Source organism: Molossus molossus, unplaced genomic scaffold (assembly GCF_014108415.1).
Source record: "Molossus molossus isolate mMolMol1 unplaced genomic scaffold, mMolMol1.p scaffold_m16_p_3, whole genome shotgun sequence".
NCBI classification, from domain to species: domain Eukaryota; kingdom Metazoa; phylum Chordata; class Mammalia; order Chiroptera; family Molossidae; genus Molossus; species Molossus molossus.
This window is the reverse complement of record NW_023425366.1, coordinates 1496427-1521576: the sequence shown is the minus strand read 5'-3', so window position 1 is coordinate 1521576 and position 25150 is coordinate 1496427. Positions and strand designations below refer to the sequence as shown.

At 58.4% G+C, this 25150-nt stretch overlaps 1 protein-coding gene across 1 annotated transcript in view; it reads right to left on the bottom strand.

Annotated features, from left to right (window-relative positions):
• The window catches only part of ANKRD55 (ankyrin repeat domain 55), a 74281-nt gene that overhangs the window by 26688 nt on the left and 22443 nt on the right, over nt 1-25150 (bottom strand). The window contains exons 4-6 of the mRNA XM_036278794.1: nt 22315-22445; nt 18907-19016; nt 9584-9644 (exon numbers count right to left, since the gene is read on the bottom strand). Coding sequence (XP_036134687.1) covers nt 9584-9644; nt 18907-19016; nt 22315-22445 — 302 coding nt within the window. The remainder of the gene's footprint in view (nt 1-9583; nt 9645-18906; nt 19017-22314; nt 22446-25150) is intronic.

Sequence of the window (25150 nt, the reverse complement as noted above, 5' to 3'; positions counted from 1 at the left end):
ACAGCAAGTGGGGCAAAGGGCACGGCCGGCCTAAAGCTTCTCCCGCAGTCACCTCTGCAGATGATGCATAGACAGGATCGCTCCCCCGCCTTCGCTCCCCCACAGGAGCCGAGTGGGACAGGGGCCCAGCCTCGGTGGGAGGGTGGGATGGACACCCCAAGGCTCATGTTGTTGAGCTGAGACTGAGTTTTCCTGGGTATTATCTTACTCTCCAGAGGACCTTCTGATGAAGCACTGTGGTGAAGCCTGCCACCTGTTCACAGATCCATTTTCTCCTTCCCCGGGACACAGACACACGCCCCAGCCTCCCCGCAGGTGTGGCATGAGATGGGTCCAGACCCTGCCACCTGACCACAGCCATGTGACCACTGCAATGACGCCCTCCAGGCCTGCCCAGAGCACAATGCCCACGTGGCCCCACATGCAGCTCTCTGTCATCTGACTACTGAACACTGGGGAGAACCGGCTGAGAGCATGCTGGACCCCGCGACCGAAGAGCCGGCGGCCCCATCGATCAGGTAGGACGGGGCCGTCTGGTCAGCTCGGTTGGCTCTGGGACGAGCGGGATGTGAGCTCCGCCGCTGCCCAGCGCCGGCAGGTGCCCCTCTGCCTCTCGATTCACGGAAGAGGAAGCGGAGGTCCCGAGAAGTCCCCGCGTTCGTGGGTGAGCAGGGAACTGAATCTAGTGCTGAGGTCGGGGTGCTGGGGGAGCGTGAAGTCCCCTCCGCCAGTTCCATATTCCACCTCGGCTCCTTACGGTCGGCTTCCAGTTCCCAGTTCCAGCCGTCTGACACTGAGCCCCCGGAGAGACTCGAGGATTTTCCCAGAAACTGGCTCCATACGGACAGGACACTGGTGTGAACGCGGAGGCACTTCCTGTGCTCATTGCCACCGCTGGGCATCTGCCACGATGCAGAATAGCCCGGGCACTTCAGCGGGTCCCCTTCACTGTCACGCTGGCCCGGCCGGAGCCAGAGATCCGGACTCGGGGGAGTCTTGTTCTTTTCACTACGTGGATTTCTTGTTTCTCGTACTGGGCCCCATTGGCTTCCGCCACTGGCCTCGTGATGAAATGCCGCCAGGGCCCAGGATTACAGACGCCGAGGGGATGTGGCTTCGGTGGAGTGTAAGCCTCCTGCCGGCACCCCCGGAGCCCGGCGCAGGGCTGGGCGCACTGTCCCTGTAAATAAATACCCGGCAAAGAAACGGCCATCTCACTGTCCTGGGGGATGTCTGGCTTTCGTGAAATCAGGCTGTTTTAAAACTCGGACACGAGGGAGAGCAAGGCGGGGCACGACTCCTCTGCAGGACTGGACCTGGGTGGCGGGCTCTTTGTCACCAGCTATCCAGGACCCTGCCGGCCTTTGCTGCGCCCTCCCAGCGAGCCAGCGCGCTCCCGCGTGCGGAGACGGGCTCCGGGTGGGAGAATTCCGCGCGAAAGCCTGGTTGTGAGTTAAACTGCGATTAGTTTAAGTATAATCTGTGAATCCCCTTAAAACCACATCCCACCACCTACAAACAACAAACAAACAAACCAGCTCCCGCGTGCTCCAGGACAGGGGTGCGGTGAGTGTGACCACCTTCCCAACCCCTACTCGGTGCCAAGAGCTTTTCAGGTTCCTTCTCCAAATCTTTACGAGGACCACAACCCGCCCCAGGTGTTCCCGCCCCAGGTGTCCCCCACCAGGTGGTTGCAGGTGAGGAGCTGAGACACAGACAGGCGACGGTCGGCCTGAGGTCACTGGTCCTGTGGCAGCGGGACCCCCGTCCGGGCCCCTCCACCGCTCCTCCCACACATTGCGCCCCTCAAGCCCCCGTTTGGAGAAGAGCTCAGATGCTGGACAGTTCTTCTCTTTGTGACCTCAGCTGGATTTGGGGTCTTCTCCCTTTCTAGAAAGGTGGTTCTCACCAGTATAACGGATATCACCATACACTATTATTTGTTTCATTTGTCATCACCTCTGGCCCCTCCTCAAAGGGCAGCCGGCAAATACTGATTTTTTTGTAAGGCGTTGAAATATATAATATTCCGCCCCTCCCCCCAGGGATTTGAGTCACTCTTAGAAGTAACCATTGACCCTGTAAATGGCCCCAAATTAAGGGCTGAATCACTCCATTAGTTCTCTCAATGATAATATATATTATAGCACATACAATGCGTATTCTACATAAACACTCTGTCTATTTATATCCCAATATAAGCAGGTTGCAAAACATTTATTTCAGTCAGGCCGAGGGACACTTCCTCTTGCTATTTTTTTCAATCAGGCTAACGAGAAATAAAAATAAGAATCCTCTTCGAGTTGGCAATACGAAAACCAAAGGTTGCAACACCAGCTCCGGCCTGGCGCTTGGCGTGATTGCGCAACACGCGCCGTTCAGGAACTCTCCCCCCAGCGGCCTCCCCCTGCTCTGCCCGTGGACACCCTACTGGCCATTCCCGCGGCGGGGCCCAGGCTTGGCGACAGCAGGTGCGTTGAGCAGGGACAGAGGCTGCGGTCGCGCGTGGCCCCCAGCACGCAGGGTGCTCCAGGGAAGCTCCCAGAGGAGCGACTTAGTGAGTTGCAGGTGTCAGGGCTCCCTGGGCCCCGTGGGGAGGATCCGTGTCCACGCCGCGGGGACTTTCCTACCGATGGCTCTCTGGACTTGCACTGTGGGCTCAGGGGCCGTGGGCTCAGGGCCTACCCATCCAGCGCTGGTGGGTGGAGAATTCCAGCTTTTGGAAAAACGAAAAGTATCGGTTCAAGGAACGAAGAGCCACCCCCACTCGGTCAGGAAGGAGGTCTCCAGGGTGTGGGGGACGTGTGAGTTTCAGTGGACTCACGACCTGCTCGGAGAGTGCCCAGGACTGTGTGCTCTTGGAAAAACGAAAAGTATCGGTTCAAGGAACGAAGAGCCACCCCCACTCGGTCAGGAAGGAGGTCTCCAGGGTGTGGGGGACGTGTGAGTTTCAGTGGACTCACGACCTGCTCGGAGAGTGCCCAGGACTGTGTGCTCTTGGTCACGCGGGGCCACTTCGTGGCCACGCTGCAGGGAGATGAGGCCTCTGTGCCCTGGGCCGGTGCCACCGGATTTCAGCTAACGGCTTAGGAGTCCTGGCGCGTCTTAGCCCCACCCCCAAACCACCGTAGCTTTGTGGTTTCCGACCCAGAAATCTGACCCAGTACCGAGCAGCTGTCGGGCCCTGGGGCGGACTCAGAGCAGGTGGCCGGCAGGCCCCCAAGCGACCCGGGGGGTTCAGCGTCCCCGCAGGTCCAGCTGGGTGGGCGGGCCTTGCAGAATCCACACACCTTTCACCTCCCACGCATTTGACTGCCCCTCGCAGAAGCTATGAAGGGTTTGCTGTAGACAAAACATGGGCGTGAATGATGTACGTTAAAATATTTTAAAAGAAGCATTTAGAAGAGCAGCAATGAATGCCATTTTCTTATCATTATAGATTTGGAAAAAGTCTCATAATTACCAATGACAAAGATTAGCGGATTCATTCATTGTCTTTGTTCTGCAGGTTTCTAATCTAGATGAACAGTGCGTGTCCCAGTGGCCAAAGATCAGACCTGAAGACTGAAAGCAACCTGAGGATGGAGTCTGGGGCACTAGGGATGGCCACGAATAAGGGGACACTTTAAACACTGTCACCTTAGCCCGGCCGGTGCGGCTCAGCGGGTGAGCATCGTCCCTGCACCAAGAGGTCGCCAGTTTGATACCCGGTCAGGGCACATGCCCAGGTTGTGGGCCCGATCCCCAGTGGGGGGCATGCACGAGGCCGCCAGTCGATGTTCTCTCTCATCAATGTTTCTATCTCTCCCTCTCCCTTCCTCTCTCTCTAAGATCAATAAAGAAAAAAAATAAAAAACAAAACAAAACTCTCCCTTTCTCCCTATAGTCATGACAAAAATAATGCATCTGACAAAAAAACGAAAAACCTTTAGAATGAAGATTTTCTAAAGTTAAATGAGACATTCATGCAAGAGGAACAATACGAATGAACTTAGGTCACGAAGGACAAGAGCAAACAGGAACACACGGATGAAACAGCCTTCCACGCAGGAGCTACATTTAAGCCCCCTCTTTGGGGAGACAGACCGTGTCCACTCAGCACTGAGCTGAGTCCTGTCAGTGCCGGTCTAGCCCGCGTGAGACAAGCCAGGCCCGCGGGCCGGCGCTCGAACCCTGAGCCAAACCCTCCAGGGCAAAATCTTTTTCTCTTTTTAGGGTAGATTTTGGAAATAATTAAAAGTCACCCAGAGTCCTGTCTGGTAAATAAAGTGGGCAATTGAGTTGGATGATTGATAAAGGGTCATAAAATAAGAGAATATGACTTTTTCCTGAGTTTAATAATTGAATTCTTTTTCTATGCATCTATTAATTGTACATATTTGGGGGCAGCCCTCTGCTACGTGCGGGTCACTGAACCAGACCTCAGGGATGGAAGCAAAGATGAGACACCCCTGCCTCTGTGAGCTCACGAGGAGTGGGGGACGGGGCGAGTGGGGCGCGAGGGCCCCAGGAAGTAGTGACTCCATTTCTTCGAGCTGTTCATTTTTAGGATAAAATTTCTGGCACACTGACAAAATCTGCTCTATTATTTCACCTTTCGTGGACTATGAAGTTCGAGGGTTCTCAGCGTCGGGGACTCTGTCCCCTGACTCTGCCCTCTAGTGCGGTCTGTGCTTCGCTGACGGCTCAGGGCTGTGCTGAGGGGCCGAGCGCCAAGAACTCCATCCAGAGGTGCACATCTGGTGTTTACAACTTGGATTTGTTTTCTCTGAGTGCTGTTATACTGGGAGTGTGGCTGGTCCAGCCGCTCACAGAAAACCTACCCAAATCAGAGCATGCATTTAATGTAGCATCCGCGAGAGATCGTCAATGCCAAGCACAGTAGCTCCTCCGGATACATGTCAAGTTCTCACCCAACGCCCACAGCTCACAGCCCCTCTGTGTGGGGCGCTCTACCTGCCAAAGCTAAAATGAAGTCGGGAGAGCCCAGATTCCAGGAGGTCAGCAACTTCTTAACTCCCCGAAGCTGCAATGAGAAGGCCTTTCTCTTGGCTGACGGTCCCTCTGAGGCCCAGGAGAACAAAGGCACGCTGGGCGGGCAGGCGACTCCAGCTGCCCGGCCCTGGGGTGTGGACAAGTCACTTCCTAACGAACTGTGAGGTGAATGAAACAAAAAGCGGACAGACTGTAAGCGCATTTAGAAAGAAATTTTGCAACTCAAAGCATAGCAGTCACGTCCCTGGGGGCAGGGAAGGCTTCAGAGACGCAGCACAAGCCGTCAGGGGCGAGAGTGGCCATTTCGATTGTATCATATTTTAAGATTTCTGCACAAGAAAAGACATCACACAAGTCCTAAAATAAGCAATAGACTGAAAAAATAGTTGCAACCCAACAGCAAAGGATTAATTTTCAAATTATAAACTCCCGCCCTGGCCAGATTGGCTCAGCGGTCAGAGTGTCGGCCCAAAGACTAAAGGGTCTTAGACTTGACTCCGGGTTCAGGGCACATGCCTGGGTTGCAGGTTCGATCCCAGCCCTGGTTGGGGTCATGCGGGAGGCAACTAATCAATGTGTTTCTCTCACACTGATGTTCCTCCCTCCCTCCTCCCTCCCTCCCTCCCTCCCTCCCTCCCTCCCCCCCTCCCTCCCTCCCTCCCTCCCTCCCTCCCTCCCTGCCTCTCTATCTGAAAAACCAGTGGAAAATATCCTCGGGTGAGGAGTAACAATGTATCTATGCCAATGAAGACAGAGAAAATGGCAAGTGACCCAGCAGAAGAGTAGACAAAGCGGATGTGGAAGTGTCCCCTGAGCCTGTGAAATGATGCCCAGGCTCGCCGTGTGTCAGGAGAGGCAGAAATGAGGAGAAACCCAGCAGAGGACAGCGGCAGCTGCCCCCGTGGCTGGAGCAGGAGCCGACGCAGCCACACGGAGCAGCCAGCCAGGCGTGTGTGTGGAGAGTGAAAACGCACGCTCTCTACTGCCTGAGAATCTTCCAGAGGAACAAACAGGTGCCTAAAATGCTTAGCGTCCTGGCCGGTTTGGCTCAGCGGTTAGAGCATTGGCCCGCGGACCAGAGTCCCAGGTTCAGTTCCTGCTAAGGGCACAGACCTCGGTTGTGTTAGCTCTTAACTTTCATATTACTGCCCTAAACCTCTCATTCCAGGAAACCAAAATCCATCACTCCAGGCAACAGGAAGGAATGACGGAACCACCCAAAACTGCAAAAGGTCACTTGACAAGAAAAACAAGTTTCAGGAGACCCCAGCTCCCAACCAATCAAGAACTTGGGAGGCCTCAGGCCCGACCAATCAAAGACGACCATGTCTCCTCTGCTGAACGACCCCCCCCACCCCCCGCCCTGAGTTTAAAAATCCCTAGTCTGTACAAGCCGGTTGTACTCTCTCCTTGGAGGTAGGAGGGCTCCTCTCCCTGACCCCCGCAGATGCCAGGCACCACGATGACTCCGAACCCTGCATATACTCTGTCCTTTCCTGCCCATACGCACCTGTGACCGGCTCTGATTTATAAATCAGGCACAGTAAGAGATGAACACTGGTAACATCAAACAGAACCACTGTGACAATATACTGAAACCCATTTTTGTGAAGGGGGCGTCAGTCAGTAAAACAAAGCTGACTTGAACGCAAGCAGGGTGCTCCCAAGACGGGCAGTCTGGTGGCACAGACGGCTGCTGAGTGTTGACAGGCAGGTAGCAGGCGGAGGGCTGAGTCATGTCTCAGTGAGGGACAGTGTGACATTTCGTCACGCTGCTCAGGACAGTGTGCCATGGGGAGCGGATGAATGGCCTCCTTCTGGAATTTTCCGTGTAGTCTGTTCGGACCTCGGTTGCTGTGCGTTGCTGGAACCGTGGATACGGAATGAAACCAGAAGCCGTCCAAGGGGACGAGCCAGGTCGCACGCGTCAATGTGAAGAAGAGCGAGACGCACTTGAGTGAAAAGACCAAGTGGCAGAGTGGGATGCCATTCACGTCACAGCCGCCGTGTCCATGGACACAGAGGACAGACAGACAGACACACATCGACAGTGGCTTCCCTGGGCTGAGGTGGTGCGGGGCAGGTGATCAAGCGTGCCCTGCTATTATTTGTAGGATTTAAACTCGAAACAAGCAAATTGTTTGTGTATTACTCATGTAAGTAAAAACGAAACATAACACAACGAAATAATAACATGAACTTTGAGTCACTGAGCTCAGACCAGCAAGCCTCCAGTGGGATACCCACCTTCCTGATACAAAGTAACATCGTGTTTTATTTTATGGAGCAGCTACGAAGTGGCTTTAGAAAGAGATTTCCCTTCCTCTTCCTCTCTACTCCTGAGTTCTAGCTCACAACCCAGCCCATCTCTTGAGGAAGTTCGAGTTTTGCTAACGGGTCGTTGACTCTTTTGCATAGATGGTGACAGCTCAAGAGGCCTCCAGCTATTCCTGGAACACAGATTCGTTGACACCAGGGAGGGTGTGCCTGCCTGCGCCCTCCTGCCCTCAGGAAACCGCGCTGCTCCCCAGCACGAACGCCTCTCTCCTGAGTTCTCTGCTTTGTGCTTCCTGTTCGCAGCGGACGTGGGGTGTGCGGCCCGAGCCTGTGACTCACCCCTTGTATCCAGCTAGGGCTGCGCTGTGCTGGGGTTCGCTGGAGCCATGTCGAGGGAGGGGAGCAGGAACGGCTGGTCCAGGACTTAGAGAAGCGGGAGGCAGGCTCTCCACGGCACTGACTGGAAAAGGAAGCTGGGCTCACACTCCTGTGCCCGAGGGCTCTGAGCCCTGCAGGTGCGCTGGGCCAGGCCCTCACCCCTGTGCCCGAGGGCTCCGAGCCCTGCAGGTGCGCTGGGCCAGGCCCTCACCCCTGTGCCCGAGGGCTCTGAGCCCTGCAGGTGTGCTGGGCCAGGCTCACACTCCTGTGCCCAAGGGCTCCGAGCCCTGCAGGTGCGCTGGGCCAGGCCCTCACCCCTGTGCCCGAGGGCTCCGAGCCCTGCAGGCTCACACTGAAGGACCCTTGCGTGAAATGCAGAACACAGGCCAGCATTAGCAGGTGGTTCGGTTGGGTTTCGGACACTCAGACACGTTGGGACACAGCCCGGCCCGCACAGGAAGCCGCATCCCTGGGCGTGAGGGTCCCTCCTGAGGCTCCTGCCTTCTGCGCGTCCCCGAGGCGCAGATGCTGCTGACCAGCCCTGGGAAGCTTCTCCGAGGGGTCGCTTTGCACGAGAAGGAACCAGAGACTTTCCCAGTGCTTACCACACACTTTCCCTGCCGTGTTACGAGGACCACTGTTAGAATAGTCTGTGTCTTCTGTCCCGGTGCCTTTGGGGGGGCCCCGAGGAGCTGGGGAGCTCGCACTGCTGGGGAGTGTGTGTTTGGCTGAGTGTGGACGGCTTGAGGTCTGGAAGCGGCATTTACTTCTAGGGTATGAGTGACCGAATTTGCCCCCTTTCTAAAAAGCCGCAGTTTGGGGGCTGGTGGGCAGAGGCGAAGGCGGAGGGAGGGCCGGCAAGGCCGGAGTCTGGACGTTCATGACCAGCTGAGGTCCGAGCGCCCGCTGGGCTCCCTGCGTTCACACGGCCCAGGGACGGCGCGAGCTCTCTCTTCTCTGGTTCTGGTTTTCAAGGCAGAAGTTGAGACAGTGCGGTCTCCTGGTGTCGGCGGGTAGTGAAAGTGGTGCGTGACCACCTCAGGTCCTGGCTTCCAAGGGGGACTGTCCAGCGTGGTGGCCGATGCCAGCCGGGAGGGGGCTCGGAGGCTTCATCCCCCACGGTGCATGGCCAGCTGGCTTCCTGGGGAGAGTCCTGGGCGTCCGAGCAGGTGCCGCTTCACTCTCACTGTATTCACTTCCAGGCCTCATCCATTCGCAGTCACGGCTGCCAGGCCCAGCCGACCGGTCAATTCCCCAAGCAGGTGTCTCGCTCGGCTCTAAGGAGCTGGCTGGAGAAGCCCGGCTGGGAGTGAGAGGCCCCCGTCTGAGAAGGGTGAGGGGCGACACCAAGAGCCTGGCGCTGCGGGGGGGAGGGGGGCGGCTCCTGCGCCCCACAGGATTCTCTTGCCCCCGTCTGAGAAGGGTGAGGGGCGACACCAAGAGCCTGGCGCTGCGGGGGGGGGGGGGGGGGGGGGGGGGCTCCTGCGCCCCACAGGATTCTCTTGCCCACGTCTGAGAAGGGTGAGGGGCGACACCAAGGGCCTGGTGCTGCGGGGGATGGGCGGGGGTCGGCTCCTGCGCCCCACAGGATTCTCTTTGTGGCAGAAAGGACACGGTGACCGTGAGCGCTGGCGAGAAGTGTGGCCTCTGGAAAGGAGGCCCGACCCGTCCCTCCGAGGACATGGGCAGCTGCGGCCTGCCATCGCGTCCCGGGCTCGAGGACACAGGACGGAGCAGCAGTCTCTCAGTGTCCGAGGGCACTCGCACAGGTCAGTGCTACGACTCGATGCCGGGCACCCTCCCGTGAGATGCTGCTCACACCAGAGGGTAGCCTTCTGCCGGCAGGTCAGCCCTGCACACAGGCTCCCTCTCAGTCGGACACGGAACGCGCCCCCCACGCGACTCCGGAGGCCCCCCCACGCACCAGGCTCACCTCGCTGTCCTGGTGGTTGACCTCGCTGGGGCTGCACTGCTGCACCAGCACCGTCAGCAGCCTGCGGAGAGAAACGGGAGGAGCTCAAGGGGACAGAATCGGAGAGGAGGCAGCGGCCCCTCCGTGTCCAGGGAAACGTCTAGGCAGAGAGGCCAGCGTGACTGGCGGCTAAGAAGTCACCCCGGGGCAGAGCACCTCTGTCGCCCCCTCTTCCTTTCCTTTGGGCTCGGCGTCCTGGGGGCCAGAGGGAAAGAGAAAGGACATCTGCAGGCCCCTGCCTGTCCCCAGGCCTGTGGCCATGTGTGCCCCGGGGACCAGGCCCTCCAGCGGCCACGCTGCGCCCACTTCCCACAGACCCATCTCACAGAGGGTCCAGCCGCCCCACCTCCGGGCACACGTGACTTCGCTCCGTGCAGACCGACCGGGAGGTGGTCGGCACTGGGCTTGTTCTCGTGAAACACACAGAATCAAGGCACGAAATGACGACCAGTGTGAACCAATGGCTCTATTTTTTTTAACTTACTACTTTGATTATTTATTTATTTATTTATTTATAACAGTTTTATTGTTTTTATTTTTTTAAGTATGTTTTTATTTATTTTTTAGAGAGAGAGGAAGGGAGAGAGAGAGAAACATCGATGGGTTTCACACGCCCTCTGCTGGGGGTCGAGCCTGCAACCGGGCCTGTGCCCTGACCAGGAACAGAGCTGAGACCTCTCAGTCCACGGGACGAGGCTCCACCCACCAGGCCAACCGGCTGGGCACGCTCAGTGATTCTGAAGTTCAAACTCCTCTCCCACGTGGGCCCCTCACTTGGTGGACGGAGGTCAACACTCATCTGTGGGCGCGGCAGGAGAGTGCAGTGGTCAGGGGCACAGACTCCGGAGCCAGACTTCCTGGGTTCACATCCCGGCCCTGCCACCGACCAGCTCTGGGACGGCCGGCAAGCAGCCCGACCTCCCTGTGCCTCAGCTTGCTCCTCTGTGAAGTGGGGTGCCGAGAGGTGCCTGCCCACCGCTCAGTGGCAGGGCTGGTTTCCTCCGAGGCCTCTCCCCGGAGGGCGCCCACCGCGCTTGGGCACCCCTGCTCTGCCGGGGGAGGGCCGCCCAGTGGCCTCGCTGTCACTCAGGGACCTCCTGGAAGGCGCCGTCTCCAGTCCTGTTTGGAAGCACCGGGAGGTTGAGTTTCAGTGGGTGGATTGCAGGGTCACCTGATTCGGTTCATAACGATGAATCTCTGTTGACTAATCCATTCAGCACCCTTCTTGGTGGCTCCCAAACCCGACAGTTTACCAGAACTTCCTGAACAGTGTTTTTAAAAGGTGGAAGTGGGGCTTCTCTCTAGACCTGCTGAGTCAGGACCCCCAAATATAGAGCCCCAGGGGTCTGTGGTTTAAAAAAAATCTCCCCAGGGGATTCTGAGAGGGAGCCAAGGTTACAATGTCGGGGGTTAAGTGTCTCTCAGCTTAGACAACCTCTGAAGTCCTAAGAATTAAATTGTTTTTTTTTTTTTAATCCTCACCTGAGGACATTTTTCCATCTTTTTGTTCAGGTGGAGTGGGAGGGAGAGAGAGGAACAGAGAGAGAGAGAGAAACATCGATGTGAAAGGGACACATCGAGTGGCTGCCACCCGCATGACCGACCAGGGCCGGGGACAAACTGCAACCGAGGTACGCGCCCTTAGCGGGAACTGAACCCAGGTCTCTCTGGGCTGCAGGCCGATGCTCCAACCGCTGAGCCAAACCGGCCAGGGCGTAAGAATTAAATTGTTGATGGGGGGCCCAGACTAGATGGGGGGCCCAGACCAGATGGGGGGCCCAGATCAGATGGGGGGCCCAGACCAGATGGGGGGCCCAGACCAGATGGGGGCCCAGACCAGACGTGGGGCCCAGACCAGACGGGGGGCCCAGACCAGACGTGGGGCCCAGACCAGATGGGGGGCCCAGACCAGATGGGGGACCCAGACCAGACGGGGGGCCCAGAATAGATGGGGGGCCCAGACCGGACGTGGGGCCCAGACCAATTGGGGGCCCAGACGGGGGGTCCAGACCAGACGGGGGCCCAGACTGGGTGCTTCTGGCTCACTGCCCCGGAGGCGGAGTGCCCAGGCAGCCCACAGTGGAAACAGTCTTACTGCTGTCTGTCTGCGCCCCGACCACGCTGTGGCTAAATCTTGGCAGCGGGGTCCCCAGGCGTCTGTCTTCCCCCTTCTGTGGTGCGGTTGACGGCGGCAGTGCCGGCGAGGGCTGAGCCACAGATCAGGGAGAGGCGCCCACGGCGCAGTCCTCCCAGGAACGGTGGCCAGGGCGGTGAGCCCCAGGCCTCTGCCTTCCTGCACCCTGCTGGGAAGAGCCACACAGACACTTGCGTCGGCGACACTACTTCACAGTCGCCACTGTTGCACTGCGGGATCGCTTTCCCCCTACAGCTGCTGTGGGAGGGGTGGCGGTGACTCTCTTCTCTCTGGTCTTTTGTGAGGATGCTCGGCCACGGCGTCGCCCTGGCCCCCGCCTGCACCAGCCCCCAGCCCGGCGCTCCCAGGCTGCTCGGTGGCGCAGAGGAGTCTGCAGGGCACGTGCCCGCACCGTCCTGGTTGCCACGTGACTTGCCGGCCTCTCTGCTCTGTCCTCTCAGGGATGGCCCCGGGGGCTGCTCCCGCCTCAGCCCAGCCCGCTCCCAGCCCCAGCTCCACCTGCCCTGGTCTCAGCTCTCCAGGCGGGGAGGCCTCTCGCCCAGCGCAGGAGGCAGGTGCAGCCCCGCCCCGGAGCACCCCCCACGGGCCAGAGTGATAAGACCATAGGTGCTGGGGCCAGACCACCAGGGTGCGGGTCCCTGCCGGTGCCCGTGGCCCCTCAGTGCCGAAGACCCGTGTCGGTGAGGCAGAGACCAGGTGGCACCTGCGGCCCGACGTCTGGCTGTGCCTTGAAGGGAGCCGGTGAGCCTACAGCCCTTTGAATGACATTTAAAGGTCACTACTTCTATAGAATGATTCATCCTACCTTTGCCCGGCCAGTATGGCTTAGTTGGCTGAGTGTCATCCCATAGACTGAGAGGTCCTGGTTTGATCCCCAGTCAGGGCACGTGCCTGGGTTGTGGGCTCGATCCCCGGTGGGGGCGTGCAGGAGGCAGCCGATGGATGTTTTTCTCTCACATCGATGTTTTTTTTTTTTTTTTTTATCCTCACCTGACGACATTTTTCTATTTTTTGTTCAGGTAGAGTGGGAGGGAGAGAGAGGAACAGAGAGAGAGAGAGAAACATCGATATGAAAGGAACACATCGAGTGGCTGCCACCCACACGACTGACCAGGGCCGGGGACAAACTGCAACCGAGGTACATGCCCTTAGAGGGAACCGAACCCGGGTCTCTCCGGACCGCAGGCCGACGCTCTAACCGCTGAGCCAAACCGGCCAGGGCGACATCGATGTTTTTATCTCTTCCTTCCTCTCTCTCCAAAATATCAATTAAAAAAAACAAAAGAAAAAGCTCCTACTGTTTATATTTTGGGGTCCCCTGATTGCCATTAGGTATTGGTGGGCCAGTGAGACATGTCCTGGGAGCAGCTGACCCTTGAACTCACAGCCCTGGATCTGCCCAGCCCAGTGCCATCTGGGAAAAAGGGTCCCTAAGCCAGCCACCTGCGCGCCCGGCCCCCCGGAGCGGCCTAGCCATGAGAGCACGCTGCAGTGAGACACCCTCCTCTCCCCGCCCCAGAGGGGAACCCTCACCTGGTCACTTGAGAACAGGACCCGAGAGCTCATTTCCTTCCTCCTGCTGGTTGTAGTCAAGAGCATGCAAACAGGCCCAGTCGCTGGCGGCTCTTGGGCAGGGGAAAATCTGCCGGTAACCGTAGAGACCATGAAACAAGACCTTCGAGAACCGGGAGGCAGTGCTGCAGCCTCCCCAGGCCAGCACTGTGCACTCCACTCCGTCTCTTCGGAGCTCTGTCCTCTGGTCATGTCCCGTCTCTCACAGGGGCTCCCTCTGAATGTCCAGCCACAGGAGCCGGGGAGCCAGGGGCTGACGGGGAAACCTGCACCTGCTCAGAAGCTGAGGGCTCAAAGCAGGATGGGGAGCCCTGCGGGGAGGCTGGCCCCGCGGTGAGCCCCCACTCGCCTGCAGGCTCCTAGAAACAGTCATTATCCCTGCACCAGCCAAGAGCCTGGAGCCCGCCCAGTGGACCTCCGCCGAGGCGCCCGGGGGAGCTGACAGGTGTCAGAGAACCGGCCCTCCGGGGAAGGGGCTGCCGGAGGAGTCCTCGCTCGCTCACACGCAGCTTCTGTTTACGGCGTCACTGCACGTAACCTGCCGCAAACAGCGCGTGCAGGGCCTGCGGTTCGAAAACGCGAGTGGATTTGAAGACGAGTGTGGCTACCTGAGCACATGGCCACAGCGTGGCCCATACACGTGCTTGCAGTCAGGGGAAAGGGGCACAGACAGGAGCAAAGGCAGGGAAGGGAGCTCCGGGGGGCCCCGTGGCTGCACTTGATGTTCATCCGGTTCTTGAGTCTCGCAGCTCTGTGCCCAGGGTCAGAACACGCAGGAGCCCTGTCTGGACCTTGACAGCCTTGCAGTGAGTGTGTGCACCTGTGTGTGGACACGGTTCTGTGCACCTGTGTGTGTGCACCTGTGTGTGGACACAGTTTGTGCACCTGTGTGTGGACAGTTTGTGCACCTGTGTGTGTGCACCTGTGTGTGCATCTGTGTGTGTGGACATGGTTCTGTACACCTGCGTGTGTGCACATGTGTGTGCATGTGTGTGTGTGGACACAGTTCTGTGCACCTGTGTGTACACCTGTGTGTGTACACCTGTGTGTGGACACAGTCCTTGCCCTGTGTGTGCACCTGTGTATGGACACAGTTCATGCCCTGTGTGTGTGCACCTGTGTCTGCATCTGTGTCTGTGGACATGGTTCTGTGCACCTGTGTGTGTGCACCTGTGTGTGCGTGTGTGTGTGGACATGGTTCTGTGCACCTGTGTGTGGACACAGTCCGTGCCCTGTGTGTGCACCTGTGTGGACACAGTCCGTGCCCTGTGTGTGCAAGGGGGAGGCCAGGGGAGATCTGGGGTGGCAGCAGCAGAGACGCGTCCTCAGCGCTGACTCATGGTATTTCTTTATTTCCAGGTGTCTCCTGTCACCACCACTGACACTCACTCCACACGAGCATGGGGGTGCTCAGTGGCTCCCACCCATTTCCCATCTCCTTCGCCGGCCCCCTGAGGTAAGTTCCGCCTTATCCCTACTTTCCAGGACAGGCCGCGGGCTGAGCCCGGGGTGGTCACTGCCCCGAAGGACGTGGTCCTGAGTGGAGCGGGTTCAGATCTGCGTCCTGAGTGGCCTCCTGGGCCCGCACCGCAGTCTGCAGTCCGAGGCCCCTCAGATGCGGGTAGTGAAACGAGACCACGGCGAGGACCCCAGGCGACGGAACAGGGCCGGGGGCGGGGGGGCGGAATCGGGTCCCACAGGCCTCAGGTCGGGCCTCACGTGGACTCGGAGTTTCCCCACGAGGAGAGGAACACGACTGCCCATCAGCGTCCACGCAGTAAGAAGGAGAACACGACTCAGGACAAGCCCAGCGGCGCCTTGTCAGTAAGTGTCCTCGCTGGAGGAAGGAATGGGGGACGTGGTGACGAACAAAGCACCTGCTGGTGGACGATACGGCCTTTTGTGAGTCTGTTTCTCTCGGCTTCCGGGTGCGGGCCGAGGACTCGTGACCAGTGTGGCCAACACAGCAGATTCCTCGCGTCCACAGTGGGGGTCCTGGGGGCAGCTCACTCACCCCACACGCACGAGGCGGTTCATTCTCTTCTTCCTGCCTCGGTTTCCCCATCTCTGGAATGAGGAGGGGGTGCTGCCGTCGCACAGAGGGTGGTCGGGGTCGACGCGGCCGTCCGTGGAAGCATCGGAACACGGTGAACAGCCGTCACCGTCTGCCACCAGCACCGCCGCGGGGGGCCACGCACTCCGGTGATCAGCCGCGGGCCTGAACTCGTGTCCACCGAGAAGGAAGGAGTGGAGGGGTGCGTGGCCTCGGGGAGCTCACCGCCTCGCAGCGGGGTGCGGGGTGGGCGGGGCTCAGCCGCCAGGACCCCCTCGTTCTCAGAAAGCGGTTCCGGGCGGGTGCGGCGGCCTCACTGCGACCGGGCAGGGCGTCCCCCTCCGGGATGGGCCCGCGCGAGGCCGTCCGGCTCCACCACGGCTGGCGCTTGGCCAGAAAAGGCTAGAACGCCCCGTTTCAGCCAGTGCGGCTCCACAGGGAACCCTTGAAGGCAAACTGGCCCAGAATGTTCTCTCGGTGACAAAACCAGACGATTGCTCTGGGCTGTTCAAGTCCCACCCAGTTCGTCTTTGGAGAACAGCTACTGTTACAGTAGTTACTCGGTCAGCTACTTAGTTATTAGTGAAGAAAGGGAGCCGAGGGAACCAGACAGCAAGCCGATTAACCAGGGAGGGGCAGCCTCACGGTCATTGGGCACCGACAGGCAGGAAGGACTGGTTTTCCAGCCTCCTGGGGAGACCCGGCGTCCCCCCAGGTTAAGGGGGGGAACGGTGAGGGGGCAGCTCCTGTGAGCACATGCGCACTGTGTGACCATAAAGGGGGGAGACAAACCTAGGAAAGGGGTGGGGTGGGGAGGCCCCAGCAGGGACTTGGAAAAACCAGGAAAGAGATCGGATAGCTTGGAAGAAAGCTGATTCCTTGCCCAACCCCAGGACACAGAGGGACACCTAGCAGTGGGCCAGGCCCGCTGTGGCAGCCACGGGCACACTGCGGCCCAGGCACCGCGGAGTCCTGGCGAGGGACGTGCAGATGGGAAGGAGGCTCAGGGAGGTAAGTAGCGGGCCCAAGGTCAGCCTCGGGGCCGTGATGCCGCTCGGGCCCTGCGGACCCTCCTGGGCCTGCTGCCCTGGAACCTGGACTTCTCCCCCAGCACACGGAGCTGAGCCACCTGGTCGTGCGTGGACGTCGGGGCTGGTGCGCCTGGGCCGGTGAACGCCCTCTACCGGCTAAGTGCCAGGAAGGCGACCCTGCCAGTGTGGTAGCCGTCGGGCGGGCTACCAGACCCTGCCACTGTCCCCGAACCTCCTTTCCCACACACCGTGGGAGGACCCACTTCTGACTGGTCTTCCTCCGGGGCCCTCCCCAGAAATGGGGGTATGGGTTTGGAACAGTTACTGCCAACCCCCGAGTCTGTCGTGGCCGCAGCATCGTAAGGGAGGCAGCGTCTTGGCCCCAGAATCGCCGGAGGCCCAGGTAGGGCTGTGAACTGACACCGGCAGCACACGGAAGGGTGTGCATCTTCTGGCTCCCGCCCCCTGGACGGGGTGGCTGGGTCATCAGGGCAACTTCGAGAGGAGGGAACGTCATGAGTCTGTGGTCTCGGGGTCCACGAGGTGGCTCCCAGAGTCGGGGTCACTGCTGGGCGCGGCGAGAAGCAGACTAAGGCAGAGGGGTACGCCTGGATTTCCACGTGCTGCTCCTGTGATTGCGGCCGGTGGGCCTCACTGACAGCACAGGCTGACCTTGACTGTGACTGACTGACAAGGCCCCTGCACCCCTCAGGGGCAACCGTGCCCCTCTATTTTTGGGTTGCAGTCCTTGCCGGCAGGTGGAGTCTTGGTTGGGGACTCTCTTCCCAGCACCCCTACTCGGGTGTGGCCCAGTGGCTGGACCTTGTTGGTGGAAGGTAAGTGGCGTGAATAGTGTCATTCGCAGGCTGAGACGTTAAAGAATTAGGGACGCCCCTGCAGGCCCCTTTCCCTGCCCACCGGCTGTGACCCTAGGGAATGACAGAGCCATTGAGATGGAAGAAACTTGGGCCCCTGGATGGCCATGTGGAGGGAGCCACCCCTCCCCCAGCAGGAACAGCTACATCGGACTAAACCATCCTGTGTTCTCACCCTGAACGCTGGGCTTTGATCATGATGACAGCAATAATCACGATGCGAACCAGGCGTTTATCTTCCCGCATCAGTTAGGCGGAGTTTGAGGGCCCCGCTGAGCCAGGCAGGGGAAGTAACTGTGTACTCAAGGCAGAGAGTCTTGAAAGGTACATTTTTAACATATTTCCGGACATTCCTCCTTGGAGGACAGTGTGAACTTTGTGACTAAATGTTTCGTGCGTCGTCCAGAAGAGTCATTTCCCCTGATTCACCGAAAGGCCGTCCTGGCTGCACGGCTACCAGCTCTGAGCTCCCCATTTCTTCAGAAAACTTCCTTGTTTTGCTGGGCTTTGAGCAATTTCCAGTTTTCTGTTATTCCTGGATCCAGTCCAGTGATCTTCAGAAGCCAGGCTTGGTTGGGAACGGTCCTGGAATTTCCAAGCCCTTTCATTTCAGGGTAAAAGAGGCTGAAATGAAGAAACCTCTCCCTCCCGCCTGGAGGGGGCCCTGGCCGCCCCCCACAGCTCTCAGCTGGGCTCTGAGACAGGGCGGGGCCAGGCGCCATGTGCCCCCGCTGCCTGCGGCCTGGCTCCGGAGGACGCTCAGTTCCTGTGGGGGCCTTCCTGTGGGCCAGGGTCGGGAAGCACCCAAAACGCCCCAGTCCCCCGGCAGGAAGCGCTGCTGTCAGCTGCTCCGAGGGGCTTTCAGCAGATCGGAGGCTGCGGCCTCGGGAACACGGAGGACGGGAGGCCACGTCCGGTCTGCGAGAGACTGTCCCTTTCCCAGCCCTGCTCAGCGTCTCACGAGGGCCTGACCTTCGGGGCCGTCCGTGCTCTCGGGTGTTTGTTCCCACCCGTTCAGCAGCACACGGGTCGGGGTGTCCTCTCCCCCGCGGGCTCCCGCCTCCGTCTCCGTCTCCTGCTCGGTCCTCGGCTCTTTCCCGGCCTGGAAGCGTTGGCTGATTCTAGGCCCGGACGGTCGCCTTTCGGCTGGGTCAGTGTGCTTCACCTCGTCTGACCTTCTCCGCTGCCCTGGGCAGCGCCCCGAGCTGCCGTGCACCTGCTTTCCAAGGAGCACGGACGCCCTGCTTTCTGAGGAGTGCGAGCCCCGTGGGGTCAGGGGCGCTGTCGTCCTCACCGGGAACAGCAGTTGGCCCGTAACTCAGCAGTTACTGAACGAAAAGCGGTGGATTGACTGAACGCATGAGCCTACGCGTTCGGATGAGGACCGTAGCATTGCTTCTTAAATCAGACCAGGAGAGAAGGGCTGACCACATCGAGCTTAAGATTATTCCGGGATATTCTGACTTACTCACATGTGGTCTTGCTGGCTCCAACTTAAATAAAGAAGGATGGATTTTTTTATTTGCCCAGAGGGTTGGTGGAGGTACCCGATCCACGTGGGCCCCTCCCCGCCCTGCTCCGCGCCCCCGGACACTCACCTGACGTCGGGCTCGGCGGTGGCCGCGTGCAGCGGCAGGCGGCCGTTCTTGTCCGGGATGCTGTGCTTGGCACCGTTCCGGAGCAGGCTCACGCAGCCCTCCAGCCAGCCCTGCCGCGGGAGAGCGACAGCTGTTACCTACGGCCGCAGCTCGGCCCCCTCCAGCCCCGCCCCTCCCCTCCTTGGCTTCGGCAGAACAGGGTTTACTTCGCTGAAGTTGGCTAAAGCCCAACCCCAATGCGCACACCTCAGCGGAGGGCTGGGGGGGACCCCGAGCTTCCCGGGGGTACTGTACCCCGTCCGATGGAGGCTGATTCCTAGACTCTCTTCTGCCCCCTCCCCACTTCCAGGAACACTCCCTGCTACTCCACACCCACACTCGGTCCCAAGGGCGCGCGATGGGGTGATTCTGGCTCCAGCTTCTCGTTCTATGGGCTTAGCTCCAGACCGTGCTTGTCCGTGGTCCGACCCTGGTGCCTGGTCCAGTCCCCACACCGGGCTCCTGGATCATTGAGCCTCAGGCCCTGTGTGTCTGTGTCTGATGAACAGGCTGGTCCTCGTCTCCCAGTTCCCTTCTGAGTAACCACAAGGACACTGTCGTGCTCACTCCAGTCGGCCCTTCCGATGCCCAGAATGTGCACCTGAGCCCCACTCCAGTGGCTGGGGCCCTGCCACCTTGTGGATGGATTTTTCTGATGCCGAACATGGGGGTGTCACCATCACCTTCTCAGGGTTCCCCATTGCTGCATTTTTATCCACTTATGAGTTCCTTGAGAAACTTCGTGTGAACTCCGGCTGTGTCCCAATTCTCCGGGCTGCCGCCTCCCCCGCTCCCCGCCTCCGCCGCTCCCCGCCTCGTAGCACTGACAGGGGCCCGTCCCCACACTGGCTCTCACTCTGGGGCGGACATCACTGCAGATGTGCCTTCTCCTCTGTTCCAGCCTTTCAGTAACTGACTCATCCCTGCTGATTACCAGTTCGCCCCGGCCACCGAGCAGAGCGCCCCCTATGCTCATCCTGATACGTGGCTGAAACTCCTCCAGCGAAGGGTAATACGGTAACTCTTCCCAGCCTCCCTCCTGTCTGCAGCTAAGCCTCAAGACCCCCATGTCCGATGAGAAAGATGACTGGAGATTTCCCCCCTTAACATGGGAAGGAGGCAAAATCCAAATGTTATGAAATGCATGCGGGACAGGAAGATCATAAAAGGGAAACAATCTTTTGGTTCTGAAAAGTCTGGGGAAAAAAATCTTTCGACAAAAGCACAGCAAAATTCCTAGCTAGAACATGAAATATGATTTTGCAGAGTTGACCAATAATAGCTAAGTTGTAAGTATTTTTCAGCCTTGAGTCAGAGTTGACTAAGGTATTAAATCTGGTTTTAGTTGCTCACGTCCAAGTCACCAAGGTCTCTCACTAGGAGGGAAAAATGTGACCTGGAGACCCAAGCGAAAGCATTCTGGACAGATCCCAGAGATGCCAAATTCTAGAGTCACCAAAGTTTTCCAGTTTTTGGAAAACAAATCTGATGGGGAGGGCTGGAAACATTTTAATCATTTTGCAACATTTCCTGGAATTGTGTGTTTTCTTTCCTCAGAAAAGAGCTAAGGAAGCTAAGGGGCGCCTCTGAAACCCTGGGTCAGCACTCAGAACCAAGTCCGTCTGTGCCGACCGCGCCAGGCGACTCCGTGTGCTTGTCGTCCGTCGTGATGCATCCGGGCTCCCCATTCCCTGCACTTCACAGATGGGGCCCGAGGCGCAGAGATGCAGTGATTGGCCCAAGGCTGCCACCTGGGCCAGTCCGTCTGCACCCTGACGTTGGGCTGTGACTGTGACTTCACTTAAGTGCCCCTCTGCCAAGCTCTCTTCAAGGCTTGAGCTCACACGTTGTCAGAGGGAGTGTGGGCTGCACAGTGCAAACCTCAAGACCCCTCCCCGCAGAGCCTCAGGAGGGTGTGGGGAGGAGCTGCCTTGGGCCCCACGCAGGTGGGGGCGTCCTTAAGGGGCCACATGCGGACAGGCCGGATGCTTGCCCCAGGAGTCTCCTCAGAATGCCCTCCTAGAAAGTCACCTGCAGAGGTCCCCAGGAACACCGGTCACTGCGACCTGGGCGTGTGCTTCTCCCCAGCCCCTTACTGGCCTCCTGCCCAGGACCGTCTGCATTTAGAATTCAAGGGAAGCATAGCGCGGTCTACTCGAGACGCTGCAGCAGTCAGCCCCCGAAACACTCCACCGCCTTCTCCAGCCCCGGCCCGAATGTCCTGGGTCCGGCTCGGACACCGAGGCTGCACAGCCGGCGTCCTTCTCCGGGCAAATGCTAACAGGGAGGGCGGGCCTGTGTCTGTCTGCCACGTCGGCTTCACCCAGGACTTACAGACCGCTGCTTTTCTACCTCGAGTGGGCGCCCACATGCCCAGGGAGTGTGCGTAACACACAGCCCCCGCCCCAAACCCCGCCTGCCCCAGAAGCTGACGCGGAGGTCTAGGGTGCACTCCCAGAAGCTACATTTGAAACGAGCGCCCCAACACTCTGCAGATTCTCCCCAGATTCACGTGAGTCCCGAGAAAGGCGGCGCGTGAACAGGACAGCCGGCAGTGTGCAGAGAGGGTCTCTGAGGACCGGCCCCGGGCCCGGCGTCCATGCCGAGCTGGGGCTGGGGAGGGTGGTGCCCTGGTCCCGGGGCTGCAGTGGGCGTGGGGCCCGGGGCCAGTCCGCGGTCAATGGGCAGCCCGTCACTGTGGGGACAGTTTCCAGGGGCTTCCTCGGAGGGGAGGGAGAGCTGTCTGACCTGCAGTGGGTCCCCAGAGGGCTTTGGGGAGGGTCTGAGAGGAGGGCTGGGGGTTTCGGCTCCGCTCACCAAGCTCACTCTTTGTTGGGAGATGCTAAGCTGAAATCTCCCGTGATGAGAATGGTCGGACACAAGTTTCAAACAGCACTGGTTGTGGCTCGAGTCCTCTGCAGGTGCTGCCCCTCAGGAACCTGGGTTTCTCCCCTCCCCTCCCCTCCCCTGCTCTCCCCAGGTCCTCATCCTCCACCTTCCGCTCAACTAATCCCGCCCACAGGGGCTACCTGCGGCCTCAGGTGTGCCGCCCACTCAGGGTCTGGAGGGACGGTGTCCTCAGGAGGGCCCGTTGTGTCCAGAAGGGCCCCAAGGGACCTTCTGATGCAGGGATAACGGAAAAGACTGTCTCTCTAATGCCCATTCATCACTGTCTCCAAGATACAAAATGTCCTGAGTCCATCACACCAGCTCTAAGTGCTGGTGCACGTGTCGGGGTGCTTGAAGGGGAGCTCCAAGTTCAGCTCCCACTGGCCAGCTGCATGGATCTAAGGACACTCTCTGCAAGGGGACCTCGGGACACACTTAGCCCGCCCTGTCCCTCAGCACCCGGGGCGGACGGGTCAGTACCAGGTAGGTGGCCAGGCACAGGCTTGTGCGGCCGTAGGCGTCCTGGGTGTTGACGTTGGCGCCCATCTTCAGCAGCAACTTCACGGTGTCCACCTGGCGCCCCGACACCGCATGCATCAAGGGGGTGCATCCTGCAGCAAGACATTCGACAGCCTCTCCGAAACGCTGGACTTGTGAACTGCGTGGGCAGTCTTCATTGACCCGCTCATTAATTATTACACTCTTCGCCTGTCAATAAACCGCCCTCGACCAAACCCAGTGGCTGAGCTGCACGGACTAAAAAGCAATCATCGCGACACACAGAACAGTGCCCTTCTCCTGGCCCACCGCCTTCTGCAGGAACTGTTGGTTAGCAGGAACCGTGCAGATGCTGGAGCGCGGATGGGCACCAGCAGCACCTGGGATGTGCCAGGCTTTTCCTGCGGCTCGAACAGCGCAGCCCTGGGAGAGCCAGCCGGGCCGGCCCAGCGCCCGGTCACTGGAGCCAGTGGCTGGCACCGGGCAGAGATGGTGGCCCAGCCTTGGGTCGCGCAAATTCTTTGCTAAAAGGGGCCACCGTCACGGAAATACTTCTCTGTATGTGGGATCAGTACAGGTCAAGCGTTTAGTTTTCCGTGTTTTACTCCGGATAAGACTAGGGACAAAATGACTCCTGTCGATGAACTGCCCAGCTGCTGTGGAGGCCGGACTGGGGGGCAGTTCCCGGTGCTCCCTGCCCAGCCCCGCCCCAGTGAAGAGACCAGACCCAGAGGGTCCCTGCCCAGCTCAGGGCTTGGATCAGCGGTTCTTCTCCGTATGCGCCTCAGCGATCCCTGAGAACCACGGTTCCTGGGCAGCTCCTCTCTCGGGAAGACCAGGCGGGCCTCTCCCTCCCCTTCCTACCCTTCTTCAGGCCCCTGTCCTGCGGGAGGCAGCGGTGAGGCTCCTGCCTGCCTGCCTCCCGCCTCCCGCCTGCCTCCCTCCTGCCTCCCTCCTGCCTCCCTCCTTCCTGCCTCCCTCCTCCCTCCCTCCCTCCTTCCTGCCTCCTTCCTGCCTCCCTCTCTCCCTCCTGCCTCCTCCCTCCTGCCTCCCTCCCTCCTGCCTCCCTCCCGCCTCCCTCCCTCCCTCCTTCCTGCCTCCCTCCTTCCTGCCTCCCTCCTTCCTCCCTCCCTCCTGCCTCCCTCCTTCCTGCCTCCCTCCTTCCTCCCTCCCTCCCTCCTTTCCTCCCTCCCTTTCTTCCTCCCTTCCTCCCTCTCTCTTGCCCTCCCTTGTCCTTCCTTCTTCCCTTCCTTCTTCCCTCCCTCCCCCCTCCCCTCCCCTCCCCTCCCTTCTCCTTCCTTTTCCTCTCTCCCTCTCTGAGCATAGTTGTGTGTGTGTCCCTTTCTGAGTTCTCTGTTCATCTCCATTGGTCTGTTCTCCAGCAGTACCATTGATGATGTAGCTGCACAGTAAGTCGTGAAGCTGGGTAGACTGATTCCTCCCACTTCATTCTTCTTTTTTCAAAACTGTTCTCAGCTATTCTAGCTCCTCTGCCTTTCTGTCTATATCTCTGATAATCTTGTCTCTATCTGCAAACAAAGATATTGCTGGGGTCTGATATAAATTGCATTAAACCTGTGCATGAATTTGGGGAGCGTTGCATGTTTATTATATTGAGTCTGTAATCCATGAACACGGGGGGTCTCTTCATTTACTCAGATCTGCTGTATCTCGTCAGCATTCTGTGGTTTTCGGTGTACAAGTGCGAATTTTGTTGCATTCATACCTAAGGACTTTTTATTGAGTGATTTGAAACGGTATTGTGGTTTTAATTTTGGTGTCCATGTGCTCATTTCCAGCACATATGAATATAGTTTGCTTTGTGTATTGCTCTTATAGCCTGTGACCTTGCTGACCTCGCTTAGTTGTAGTTTTTGGGTAGGTTTCTTAGGATTTTCTACGTAGACAATCACACCAGGAAAGTAAAGAGTAGTTTAATGTTTTCCTTTTCACACTGTCTGCTTCCGGTTTGGTTCTTGCCATAAGCACTGGCCGTGCCGAGTGTGGGTGCGCGTCCCCCACCTGAGGAGCAGAGCACCGCCTTCCACCATTCAGCAACACGGTGTCTCTGGGGGTTTGTAGGTGCGGACTGAGCAGGTCCCCTTCCAGTCTTATTTTCTGAGAGTTTTTAATGAATGTTGAATTTTGTCAAATGCTTTTTCTGCATCAATTGATAGGATCCTGCGATCTTTTCTTTTTAGCTGGTTAATATGATAGATTACGCTGATTGATTTTCAATATTGAACCAGACTTATATCCCCAGAACAAATCTCACGTGGTTATGGTGCAGAATTCTTTACACATATACATACATACATATTACTGAATTCCATTTGTTAATATTTTGCCAAGGATATCTGTATATTCACGAGGAGTATAGGTCTGTAGGTTTTTTGTTAACCCTCAATTGAGGATATTTTTCCATTGATTTTTTTAGATAAGAGTGGAAGGGAGGGAGGGAGAAAGAGAAACATCGATGTGAAAGAGACACGCCAATTGGTTGCCTCCTGAGCAACCCAGACCAGGGCCTGGGATTGAACCTGCAACCCAGGTACCTGTCCTTGACCAGGAATCGAACCCAAGACCCTTTGGTCTAAGGACTGACACTCTATTTGTTGAGCCAAACCGGCCAGAGCTGTAGGTTTATATATATTTTTTAAATTTATTTTTTCTTTATTGATTTTAGAGAGAGAGGAAGGGAGAGGAAGAGAGAGATAGAAGCGTCGATGAAAGAAAACATCGATTGGAGCCTCCTGCAGGCCCTCCACTGGGGATTTGGCCCACAACCTGGGCATGTGCCCTGACCGGGAATTGAACC